At 41.4% G+C, this 13527-nt stretch overlaps 1 protein-coding gene across 3 annotated transcripts in view; it reads left to right on the top strand.

Annotated features, from left to right (window-relative positions):
• Positions 1-13527, top strand: part of ZNF704 (zinc finger protein 704) — a 102932-nt gene that overhangs the window by 6748 nt on the left and 82657 nt on the right. For 2 of the 3 annotated variants that reach the window (XM_035546166.2, XM_035546164.2), the window contains exon 2: positions 10921-11168. In XM_035546166.2, coding sequence (XP_035402059.1) covers positions 10942-11168 — 227 coding nt within the window. In that variant the 5' untranslated portion in view covers positions 10921-10941. Of the gene's footprint in view, positions 1-4405; positions 4472-10920; positions 11169-13527 lie in introns of those variants that run through there. The other variant, XM_050708697.1, reaches the window with a different exon arrangement.

Here is a 13527-nt window from a genome sequence, read left to right as displayed (position 1 = left end):
TTCTGACATAGAGAACAACTTGTGTGATATCTCTATATAAGTTAGACTTTGTGAATTTGGTGAGATAAATGTTTGGGCCAATGTGATCTTTTGTACATCCATGCCTATGCATTTGAAATGGCCAGAAGAACTGTCTTTGAATTGAAAATTTTTGACCCCCTATTTCTTAACAAGTCTCTTTTTCATGTAATTGTGACTAACGTAAGTACTGCATGAGGCAAAAATCTGAAACAACTTTTTTACTACTGTAAAACACTTCTAAAGAGAGCACCGTGGTGCAGATCCTGTTGCTCGTACTGTCTGGGTGAGTGGTGGTTCCTCAGCGGCTCTTGGTTCACAGGGCTGTGGGAGGTGGTACAGAGCTGTGTAGAAAAAGCAGGAAAGGTATTAAGGTGAAATCGTGGTTGCCAAGGGTTTAGAGCAAGGTTTTGCTTCACAGTTCATGGCCAGTGGTGTTGTAGGCAGGTGTCCTTCCTTTATCAGGGCAGGAGGAGAGTGGCTTGTTCTGCAGGCCTTCCTCTTCCCCCTGCGCCCTCGGTGGGAGCAGCAGCGCTTGGGCCCTGCTGACCAAAAAGCCAGGTAAAACCAGGTGATGCTTGAGGAGATGTGGCGAGCTGATAGGTTTCATCAGCACAGCAAGGGGTAAAGCGTCCCCTTCCCATCTTTCCTTCGTTCCTTCCTCCCAGCGATGCACTGGTGGCCTTGGCGTGTGCTTTGGTGGGCTGCCGTAACTCACCGAAACAGAGGGAAACGAGTGCAGCGAAGAGCCTGTAGGCTTCTGGTGGGGACAGTGGCTCAGGCAACGGCTTGCCAAGCATCTTGATGTTGTGAGGGAAGAGATGGGACGTCACAGATAGGGCATGAAGGAGGAAAAGGAAAGAGAGAGAAGGGAGCGAGCCTTCTCCCTTTGAGGACAGCACCTACCTGACTGGGCGGGCTATGTAGAGGACTTGGGGCTTGGTTGTTCTTCAGGCTCTTGGTGAAGGCTCTTCTTGCATGAGACATGTTGTTGCGTCCATCTGGTTTGCCAGGGGCTGGTTTCTAGAGTGGCCGAGGAAGCGAGGGTCACTTTTTGCCTCTGCGTGTTTCTACTAGTGCTGTTCCCTTGCTTCCAGGGATAATGAGATGAAACTCTGTGATACCGCTTCTCTGCGTAGTCAGGCCCCAAAATAAACTCCTCTGTTGGCGCCTCTCCCACTCAGCAGGAAAACTGGCAATGTTTTTGTCTGGAGCCAAAGATAGCTTTGGGAGAACCTGTAAACTGGTGGCAGTGCTCCTTATGTGTTAGTCTCCACTGGAGGACCAGGCTTTCTGCTTCCTGGCTGGAGCTGAGCTAGAGGAGACAACAGCATGTGCATAGTACTGGTGTTGTAGTATCTCCACCAGGCTCTAAGCTCCAGGGATCAGCACTGACCCTTGAAGCTTTTGTCCAGTGTCTGTTTCATTCAGAAATTGGATACACCTGAAATCCCATCTTAAATAATCATAATAATTAGGAAAAAAAGCTCCCTTCTTTTCCCTAAAGATGCTTAGGCAAATAGATTAAATTTTCACGCCCTTTCAAGGGATCTGCAGTCTCCATTCTCTCATCTTGGCTGGCTGCTTCCAAACTGAGGCAATCGCTTCTAACCTTAGATTTACACCTCTCTGTACCTTATTTGCAAGTGATCTTGCAAACGAGGCTAATCTGTTCTCTCACTCACACTCACTCTCCATCTCAGTCCGTGGAGAGATGAGCTTTCAGATGCAGATGAACCAGGCCGGTGTTCCTTACTGAGGAGCCAGTGAGGCAGCTTTCCCAAAATCTTTCTGCTAAGTGTGGAAGGTTCCCCACTGCCTCTCAGATGCTTTGATTTTGGGAGCTCTGCTTGCTTAATCCTGAACGAGGTTATCGAAGAAGCGATGGTATTTCTCCATCCTGCTTTGAACCACTTTCTTACTTGTCCCAAACCACTGGAAAATGGAAAGAGAAGCAGAGCTTCTCATACACCTTCAGCAGTGGTCTTGAAAGAGTTGAAATCAAGGAGATAAAACATTAATGTAGATTCCTTAATTGAGATATTTTAGTTATGCATGTAATATGACGAATACAGGCTAGATGGATATTTCTATCCTTACAGAGTCCACAACCAAGGCTCTATTAAACTACTTAGATCTAAAGCTGTTGCATCCAACTTCTTAATGTAGACAGAACCAAAATCAGGGTCAGCAAAGACACCAGATACTTCTCTGTTAGCTTCTAAGACCCTCTTTACATCTGCTACAGTAGAAAAAAAACATCGTTTCAGGGGAAATTGATGTTCACAGGAAAAATAGCTTTCACAGAACGTTCACAGATGTTCACAGAAAATACCTTGGTGTGAGGTTTCAAACCTTCAGCCATTGCAATAGGAACACCTGATTTGATGGCACTCAGTAATTACAGCTTGCCATTACAGCTAGCCCCGTAACAGAAATGAGAGAGAAAAAACTTGTAGTTTAATGAATTTGTCTGCTGCCGTGTTAACACACTCATTTTTAGCTCCTGTTTTTTCAAGCTTTCCCAGGGATGGACGGACAGACCCAGTGTACCCTACTCTTCTGTCCTTTCCTGCTCCGTGACCAGCCCGGTGGCACGTTGTCAGCCCCTCTCCCGTTCGGTGTCCGGGGGCAGAAAGCATGTAGTGTCTCGCAGGGACCTCCGACTCGCAGAGCCAGGCACGTATGCCACCTTGGGGAAACGTGATAATTGGCTTAGTTAATTTTAAACTCGCCATTTGGGAAACCAGTAATTGGGAAAGCAATTATGGCTTCCCATTCTGGGCCAACCAAGCCCTTTTTAATTTGTGTCCGGTGGAAACCCGAGTGTTTGACGGTGAGCGGGCTTAGCAAAGCTTAACGTGCAGTAACAGGATTGCTGAGTGAAAAATGAGCCTGTTTGGCAGATACAGTCCTCTGCTTTCCTTCTGCGTAAGGCTTTCCAAAGCAGCTTCTTAATTTTTACGTGTCTAGAGGCAAAGTGCTTCTCCTTGTTTTGTTTAAGAAAAGGAAGATGGGGCTCAAGGGCCTCTGCTGAGATCCCGCCAAGGACTTCTGTGTGTGGTGGTTGTCTTCCAGAGAGGTCCAGGCTGGAAAGAGCCTTGGTGCAATTGACCCTAGTAATCCACATATGTTTGTAGAATATCCAAAATACCAAGCACTGAGGGTTTTTTTGTTTGTTTGTTTGTTTCAAATTTAAACATTGCAACCAAATTGTGAAGATGCACGCATTCGATAGTTGGTATTAATATTTGGTGATTGTTATTAATTGGTGTCTGACTATCTTAGAAGTGATGTCGTGTGTACTTTTCTGTAAGAAATTTATGGCTGCATTTAGAATGGAAGAGGAAACTGCCAAACCTCTTTCATGACTTTGTCCCTTTGTTCCTGTAATAGAGGCACAGAAGGCTGTAATGTCTCTGAATTACTTATTTTTAGATCTGAAAATGATGTATGGGAAGGGCCGTGGATTGGTGGTTGTTCAAGATCAGGTTGGATGAGACCCTGGGCAACCTGATCTAGTGGGTGGTGTCCCTGCCTATGGCAGGGGGTTGGAACTGGATGGTCTTTGAGGTCCCTTCCAACCCAGGCCGTTCTATGATTCTGTCCCTCCCTGTGATCTTATTAACATATCTCTGTACAATTTTAATACTGCTTATGCTTCCTGTGTCAGTTATTGCTGAATTTCAGATGTCACAAATCGATGGTTATTCTATATGGGACATGGTAGGTACCTGGATGAGTGTTGGATTTTGAATGTGGGTATGCACTTGTGTGCATGTGGATATGTGCTGGTAAGTGTCTACACTTCTTGCAGATAAGTTAAATTTAGCCAGATAATGTCATGGCAGCACTTAGAGTGAAGGGATAGAAACTTCTTGCTGACTCCAGTTCTTGCTGCCAGCGCCATATTGTGTATCCATACAACATAAATGTTTAGATTCACATTTTAATATTTAGAAAATACATTCTCTGGACACTTTGTATATTCAGTCAAATGATGAAGATACAGACTTCATCCTACCCAGGTTGAAAACGAATACTACGGTCACACTGATATATTGGAGAGAACACGTAGAGTGACCTTAAAATGCATTATCTTAGGTATTGTTAGAGAGAAACAGTTTACAAATGCTTAGAGTGATTAGATTGACAAGGTTTATGTGTAATGAGCAATAGCTGGTGAAGCAAGTAATTAAATGCAAAGTATACTCCAAAATGTAATAACACATTGAAATTCAAGGCTGAATTATTTCCAAGCATCATTACAAGAAACTGTCTTATCTCTTTGTATTCCTGTATGAATAGAGATTTCTGGTGAAATAGAAATTCAGTTTGTACAATGTGTTCTTTCCTTCCGGTGAGAAGGCAGTTTGGGGATGACAGAAATGAGATCCTGCTTACAGAAAGAACACTGCTAAAGGGACTCCAACTGCAAATAGTGTATGAAATAGTAAGAATAAACCAAAGCCTTTGTCCTTCTGGGGATTTAATTTAAATATTTTTTACTTGTATGATGTTATCTTGGTAATAAGTTCAGTGTTTCTCATTGCTGCTTATTCTGTTTTGCTGTGAACTCTGCTTCTGATCTCTTTCTTTCACAGAAAAATGGATAGGCTTATCACTGTCTCTGGAACATAGCCGGCTGTTCAGGCTGTGCCTGAAAATAGGCTTGGAAAAAAAAAAACAAGAAATGATCTCTTACTTTGGCTGAATGTATATCATGTTGAATATATTCATTTCATTATTATTATTATGTATGCATTAGCACTTTCTATTAGTATTGCTAGGCTGAAATACATTAATTCCTCCTTCCTCTCTGCCCTTGAACTGCATATTTGTTCAGTGGTAGATCAAAAATGGTAAAGCCTTGTTTAAAAAAAACAAACAAAAAAACCCCAGTGACTTGTGGTTTCTTGCCAGGTGGAGGTTGGCAGTCCCTAACACATTATCATCTTTGCATATCTCAGAAAGTAGAAGAGGTGGTCACCAAGTCAGAATGGAAAAATTACCTGTGAAATACAACAGAGTTGTGTGGCAGGTGGGATGGTACTAAGCCATCTTGTGGCTGTTAGTGTTTTTACCAGTAATCACAAGGTGGGGGGGGGGGGGGGGGGGAGGGTTGATGAAATTAGACCAGATAATTGCATAATAAATCAGACAGAAATCCAAAATGCTCATCTTGAACTGTGCCCTCTTTAACAGCTATGTAGTGTTGATACTGTACATAAGCCAAGTGCTCACAATTAAGTTAAAATATTTATCTGTCAGCCGTGGAAATTTATCCAGAGTGGGAGCAGTGTGACTGTTGGTGTGTTGGTGTGTGTTTTGTTTTGTTTTGTTTTAAATGAAATCCTTCCTAACCTGGAAAGCAGCCGGGGTGTTTTATTAGGGATCTTGTTTTTGGAATGAGGTGACACTGGGGCGGAATCCAATTATGGTGACCTGTAGTTGAAATACTGGAAGTATGACTTTACGGGTTGAGGGAGAAAAGGAAGTCTGTATAAAAATGGAAGCGTGGCAATGGCATCAGGAATATTAAGATAAGGTATTGGTGTTTTTTGGTTTTTTTTTGACGCTAGTTTCCCAAAGCATATTCCCACTGGCGTTTTTTATAGGGAGTTTTTGATGCAGTCAACTTTTATTTACTCTCCACCCTCATAAAATATATTTTTTAATGTTTTTAGAGCTACTTTTGTAGTAAAATGAGCTCTTTTATCTGTTTGGCAACAAAAAAGAATCAAAAAAAAACATAATGGCACAAATAGGCCATAGTAGCAAGATTATTTAATTTACGCAGGCCTCTGGGATTTGAACTGTGCAGAGAGTGGACCTGCTTGTACATCTTAGTCCTTCTAGAGTCCCAGCAGACATGTGAGGACAAATGGGAGTTAGCTGGTGAGCTTCTGTTTGCTGGGTGACTGCTTGGCAGCCCACGTGTGTGGCCACATCTTCAGCTGGCATTAATCAGCACAGCTTGACAAAGGTTGAATCATAGAATCATTAGGGTTGGAAAAGACCTCCAAGATCATCTGGTCCAACCATCCCCTTACCACCAATGTCACCCACTAAACCATGTCCATAAGCACCACGTCCAGCCTTTTCTTGAACACCCCCAGGGACGGTGACTCCACCGCCTCCCTGGGCAACCCGTTCCAATGCCTGACTGCTCTTTCTGAGAAGAAATGGCTCCTCATTTCCAACTCAGATGAGCGGTGCTCAGTGCTGGGCGGCTGTGCTCTTCTTGCACCATCCCATCGCGTTGTGATGCCTGGCTCCTCGCTGGAGAATGAGCCCCTGAGGTGTTTGTACAGCTGACAGCAAAGTGTGTGCCTTGTGGGGCATGGCAGCTCTTCTGATTGTTTTCCTGTTACCATGTCTTTGTAGACCATTACAAAGCCTGTTAAAAATAAGGTCTGTGCTCCTGATGAGTCCACCTGATTTGACGGGTACCGAACAAGAAAATAGGGGGGTTGAGAGAACATACGTGGGAGTCAGTTTTAACATTTACAGGGGCTTTTCTATACATTTGCATCACATACAGGTAAATTCTAATATTCTTGGGAGATGAATTCTTTGCTCTGTATAGGAAAAGCAGGCATCTAAATGCCTGGTAAATGCTCGTAAACTATCTGAAATTAACTAACTTCAGTTTTTAAGCAGCAATGGGCCAAAAGTGAGGGAAGATGCTAAAAGCCCCGTGGGGTTGTACTTGAGGTGACGTGTATAGTCTGCCAAACTGAAGTCACTCAGTTTGATTGTAAATAAAAGATGGGTGTCCTTTTTCTAGTGCTAGTCCTGGTAATCTTTTAGCTGTAATATGGAATATTAAACTACTTTAGCTAAAAATAATAACAAACCAAGAAAGAACTTTAAACTAAAAATAAAAACCTCAACCAAAATACTGTCTTGGCAACTTCGTAACAGAAACTAAAACTCTTTCCGCTTTGCATTTAGCAAAGTTTCAGCTCAGAAACTAAAGCAAAAAAAGCTACTTTCAGTTTTCATGGGAAGATCACCAAACTGTCTAGCTGCAGCAGCACCTGCCTCCAGTTTGCTGGAGCACAGCTGCCACAATCCTGATCTGCTGACCTCGGAGAGGGGGAGAATTGCAGACCGAATGAGGGGAGGAGGCTCTGTGGCCTGCTTCATGTCTCAGAAGAAGTCTGTGGAAATGTTCGCGCTGTTTGATGTTGAAAACTCAAGGGAGAAGGAGTGGGAGGGCCAGCACTTGTTGCAAAACAGCAAGAAGAGTAAAAAAGCGGGACCCAAGCACTTGCAAGTGCCAGAGTGGAGCTGCAGTGAGGAGGCTACATACAGGTAACATTGAGCTGTCATTTCCATGCCTATCAACAGTTTCACGTGCCCAACCACTGCAGGAGGGAAGTTGTCAGAGGGAGGTGATGGTAACTGCAGATAGAGACAAGGTTAGATTAAAATTTGCAGATTGCTTCCAACTCGTGTTTTTGTACCTGAGCTTCCAAGCAATGTCAGTTGCCCGAGGGCAGGTTGCAAAGCACTTAGCTGAAAGCAAGCTGAAGGTTACTGATGTCTTGAGGGCAAAAATATGCAATGAATTACATAGAAAAGCAGTTACCCTAGCATAAAATGGCTTGTATGAGTGATAATTAGTTGTGTGTATGGAAAAACTGTGCAAGTTCTTATCAGCCATTGATACCGGAGGCAATAAGGTGGCAAGTACTAAGGCATGATGACAAGAAAAGCCAAACCATTAGCAAACAACGTAATCATGTGGTTTAACAACTGCTTTGCAGCTAAGGAGAGAGAAGTGCAAAGTATCAGAAGTAAGCTGGAATAAGTTGATATAAGCGTGTTGGTGTACAGCTGACAGTGAGGCTGTATCTGCTTGCGCTAGACCTTCCACCAAGTTTTTGCTAAAATGTGTTGTGGCTTTACAGAACCACCAAAAGCCTTGAAATGCTTAAAAGGCTATGAGGGATCCATGGAAAAAATGTTTCTGGTAAGATATATCAGAATAGTTAACTTATCTGCAAAGATGCATTAGAAATTGACAATGATATCTCAGAACTGTGAATAATTGTGAAGCAGAACGTGAGGGTAGAGAAGTCCCAATGGTTAACCAATGGATTTACCAAAAAGTGAGGAACTTGATCAGTCAAATTACTAGTGGCACTTGATGCTCCCACATTTGCATCTGCTTATGTATGTGGTTGGATTTCTGTAAAAAGGTCAGGTACCATGTAGGCAGGTGTCTCAAGTGGAAGTGTTTCTTGTAGACCTGGATGAATTAAAGACAAAAACCTGTCTGCAGGGCAGGAGAGAGTTACCAGACAGTGGCTACCGAGTTAAAGTCTCGTCTTTCCGTCATCACCACCTGTTTTTAAAGCAGAAAATATTCTTTATCTGAAATCACTGTCAAGGGGATGTTTAAAAAGATATTAATCATTTTTTTTCAAGTAGCTGTTGAAAACAGAATAAGCAATAGTTTTGGTCTTCTGCCATTTCTGGTCATCTAACCAGTGGACCTGAACTGTTTGGCAGCAGCTCTGCAACCTTTGGAATATTTGCCTGTGTGTTTTTTGTCATTTTTTCACTTTCACATGCTTGGATAGGTCTGGGTATTTATTTCAGCATATTGACATTTGAAAAACAAACCATTATTTGAATATATTTGAACTGCATATGAATAATTTTCATATATATATATATATATATATGAATAGACAATCTGGTATCACAGTACAAGTATTCTGCTTTTTGCTTTAGACTTTATTTGTCCAACCGTTAAATTAGTCTGAGTCTGCAAGTCTGCAGTCTTTTGTGATCACTAGGTCTGTAAAGTAAACTTACAAATGTGTGACAGTATATTGCTGACAAGGAATAAAATGTAATAGTTCCGTATGTTGAAAAAAAAATCCTTTAATGAAATCATGAATTTATTGGGTAAAAAAAAATCCTGATGAGTAGTGTGTTCAGTCTGGAATTGGAGGGTAGGTAAGAGGGGAGTCTGCCTGTGCCGTGGAAGACAGTGGGATTCACGTTTTTATACATACCTTCATTTGGCTTTGTATAATGTCTAGAGGCTGGATAGTGGAACCTGGGTGTTCTCGAGCAATTTTTTTTCTTTAGTGATCACTTCTAAGTTAACTTTGATGCAAATGGAAGGCACCTCAGCATCTGTTAAAATCCTCAGAAAAGGACTTGTTTTTAATCTAAGTTTTCTGAAAATAATCATTAAATCATAATTAAATTTATATTGTTTATGTCTTCGCGTAATTTTGTGTGATCACATGCTGACTGTTTTGTCTTCCAGGCAAATTTTCTTGGTAATGTGTCATCTGTTTGTGTGTGAAGAAGTGTAAAATGACTAATTCTTTCTACTATTTACATTCATAAAGCAACAATTCCAGCTTTGTTCTTGAAGCAACTGCCAAAAGCCCTTCCATGGAAACATGAGAATGAGAGACATTAAATCATCAGTCCTAAGTATTTACGTGTTAATGGTGACATATGCTTTGCATAACAAAGCAAAATTACCTTGACAAGATTGTCTTTCCTATGAACTTACAATAGCTTGCACCATTTTTATACCTGCTAAGGTCTGCAAGTTATAAATAGATTTGTGGGGAGAAGAATATATTCTTATTTATGTACAGATGTCAATATTCATTACATCTGCAGTATTTTTGTTGAACACAATGAAAAGGAGTAAGGTGACAGAGTTTACACAGGAAAGGATTTCTGCTTATTCAAGCTGTTGGTATCTGATGGTAGCGTATTCTGGATTTCTCCACTGTAAAGCTCAGCGATAGTTTACAGGTGTCTAAAAATCCAGTTTGTGGGTCCGAGGAGATGTCTGGGTTTCTCTGGGGCAGTTCATGTGCTGTGGAAGTGCGTCTGTTCAAGCCAGGCATTTCTGCTGGCTGTCTTCTGCCAGGGGCTGTTGGCCTTCGGGGCCTACCCTGGGGCTTCCAGCAAGAAGGTGGTTGACGCTCCTGATACTAAAAGCACAGACACCTAGAAATAATACATGATCAGATACTTCTGGTTAGCCCTGTCTTGTCCACATGTGTTCATATGGGTGTGAGGATGTTAGCAGGCTGAAGGTGTTCACCCAGCATGGAGCAGTGGGCTGTAAGGGCCCGCAGGACGGCCTGCCCCTGTGGAGCTGAGGAGCATGGCTGGCTGGGGAGCGGTGTTTCAGGGGAAATTGTACATCCCAGACTTTGGTTTACTTGCTGGCAAGAAAGAATGACTTGATTAAGACATCCGTTTTGCTTATGTGAAGCAGCTGCAGGAGCCGAGGCCACTCCTTTGTGTGTCCATGCTCCTTGGTGGCGGAGCTGGCTGGCTCCTCATGGAGGTCCTGCCGGCATCACCTGCTGCTCTGTGCTGCCCAGCAGATGACTTGGGTCGTGACAACTTACCTCTCTGCACATGGAGAAATCCTCATTTACAAAAATAGCTGTTAAAAGAATCCCGTACGTGGCTGTCGGAAGCTTCTTCATTGCTTGGTTGCCTTTTAGAAAGCCATCTGTATAAATTCTGTCGTCTTTACTAGGATTTTAAGAGGAGGGTGGCAAGGATTTCTTTTGGATAGATACACAACACAAAGGAACATACAGTAAATGTCAGTTGTACGTACTGTGGTTTACATTACTTAAATTCATTTAAATTTTATTTAGCATTAAGAGGTAACTGATTGCTTTACGAAACGGCCAAGTACTGCTTATTTTCTTGGACTTTCTTCAACACTGTTGAGAAATTAACAGCAGTTTCAGAATTTATGAAGGACAAAGAAATGGTATACTATGATTCAGAGAGCTAATTAGAAGTAAATGCCTGTGGGTATTGGGCTTTTTGCCCCCTACTTTTTAGGAGAATTAGAGGAAAATTTAATAATTGCTTTTAATTTTGCAGGCAGCCAGCATCAAGCGTGAAATGACCTTCCCTGCATTTCAACAGGAGGATGTGAAAAGTGACATCAGTCAAAAACTGCCAGACCAACAGTTTCTCCTGTTCACCACAAAGGAGGAAGATTTAAAAACAGCAGAGACCAAAAAACTGAGCAGAGTTCATGAGTATGAAAAGGAAAACACTCGTTCTGTTTGTCTTCTTGAACAGAAGCGCAAGGTTGTTTCTTCAAATATTGATGTGCCTCCAGCAAGGTAGGGAAAGTTGGGTTTTGTTTATTTTTTTTTCATGCTGGGATATTGAAGGCAAGTTTGACAAGTGGTACTATGAACTATTAAGGCTAGTAGTATTCATGTACAAGTAGTCCAAAGTTGATCACAACTCCTCTCCTTGAAAGATGTGGTGGAAGTTTTACGGTAGTAGTGGGAGCTGAGACTGTCTGCAATGTAGGACTTTGTATTGCTTTTGCAATGGTTTTGCTTTTATCATGTGCTGCAACTGAAGTACCCCCAGAAGAGGACGTGCCTTAACAGGAGGAGGTTGTTGACCCAGCTTCAGCAGCGCCTGATAAGTAATCTTCTAAATGAGACTTAGAATCAGCTTCTGGCAATGTTATTTTATTTTTTCATACCTACAGCCACCTTATACTCATGGGAATGTGCGGTGCCTTATTCGGGATAGTGAGGATGTAGTATGTTATTTTCTGTTACATTCTTCTATAGGGGTAGAGCTGGGTCATGATGTGGTCTATGAAATGAATTAATAGAAAAAAGTGGCATAGAGAAATCGAATTTGTACAAAATAGGGATTGGGGGATTTTGGTGTTGCTTTTTAATTTCTTATTCCTTGAGGAACTATTGTAAATGCACATATTTTTTTTGTGACTTCAGCACTATCATCTGGGCAGTTACACTTTTAATTATAAGCTATTTATAGGGAAATATTTTGAGGAAAAAAAATATTTATTCTTTAAGACATGACATATATCACAGCAAGAAATTCAAGATCTATTTATGTATTTTTATTTCCTTCTGACATTTAAGTAGAATAATAGTAAGAGAAGGGGAAACTGAGAATTGCATACTAGCTGATGATTTAAAGAGAAGGGGCTAGAAAATAGCCTAGAACCTTGAACTTTGGGGGAAGGGGTTCTCTGTTTTCAGAGAGAAGGGGAATGATTCCTCTAAACAAGTGCTGAAAATGAGTGTAAAGGAAACATCCAGTAATGCTACAGATTCTCATGTAACGGTGGTGAAAAACTGACAACAAATTGGGTGTTCTGTCTTGCAAGATGACAAATGCACGGGAGACTTTTTTATTGTTTGTGATTACATGTTGGCATCAGTCTATCTGCAAAGATATATATATTTTTTAACCTGCCTGGAAAATTCACTTGCACAAAATGTTCAGTGAAATTTCTTCCATGTTTATTTCTATGATGTCACTTAAAAATTTAGTAGTCAAACTGTATGTTTTGTTGTTTTTTGGTTTGTTTGCTTTCTAAAAGCCAACATAAAGCATCTGGTTTTGCCATGTCATCCAGAACAGGATCATCATTTTTCTCTGGCTCTCATAGATGACAGTTGTGAAAACCACAAAGTTCACAAGCATTTTGATAGGATTTTTTTTTTCCAACAAATACCTAGTAAAAAGCTATACGTTAAAAAGTCAACAATTTTACGATATTTACTTCACCTGTAATCAGCCTTGTAATGGCTGACTGCCCTTTTCATTCATGCCTACGTGTCTCATAGTAAATAGGATCATCAGAAAATTCAGGCTGGGAGGGGACTGCAGGAAGTTACCTGGTCCAACTTCCTTCTCAGAGTATATGTTAGCATTTCCATTTTACAATTCAAGAAATGAAGGTACAGGCTTTAAGAGCCTTTTTGTTTAACTTCATGCAGATAATCCAGAGCAGTCAAGTCATCCTTCTTCTGAGCTATGGAGATTTCTTCCCCAACAGGGTGGAAAAGAGAATGAATAAATGTCTTTAATACCTCATTAGAACTAATTATGCCACTAGTTTTGAAGATAGGGTAATAAGATGATAGGAAATGTGTTCATTTGTGAAGGTGTCTTTTGAATTGTTCTTGTACTTTGTTGTGAACAGATAAATGGTTTTACGTACCTATGAGAAATTTTTTGCATGTTTTCAGACACGCAGGTCAAGGTGCCCTATTAGAAGATTTAGAAAAGGAAATAGAAAACAAACCTAGAGTCTAAATTCAAGAGTATGATAAGTGTCTTCGTCGCTTGTGCCACGGTTGGGAAGACAAATTTAATTCTCCCTTAGAATTGGACGTGACTTGTTGGCCCGTCTGTCTAAAATCAACAGGAAGAGCTCTAAAAACCTTTGCTTGGGGAACTTATGAAATATTTGTTGTTGTAATGAAGGGAATACCAAGTCTCTCTTCCTCTTCAACACAGTTTGAAAAGCCGTATTCTCTGGAATATAGAGGCGTGTAAGGGCAGGCATTTGAAGTTCTCCTGCCTCTTTCTAAGCCTCTCCAGTCTTCTCTTTAGGACTGTGCTGATGCAGCTGCTCATTCCCCCAGGTCAATTCCTCCTCCGTTCGCCCCCTGGCAGGGTTGGCTGGACATCTTGTGTTAA

The sequence above is a fragment of the Cygnus atratus genome, chromosome 2, assembly GCF_013377495.2.
Source record: "Cygnus atratus isolate AKBS03 ecotype Queensland, Australia chromosome 2, CAtr_DNAZoo_HiC_assembly, whole genome shotgun sequence".
In the NCBI taxonomy this organism is placed as follows: domain Eukaryota; kingdom Metazoa; phylum Chordata; class Aves; order Anseriformes; family Anatidae; genus Cygnus; species Cygnus atratus.
The sequence above is the reverse complement of the archived record's forward strand: the minus strand, read 5'-3'. Positions and strand labels throughout refer to the sequence as shown.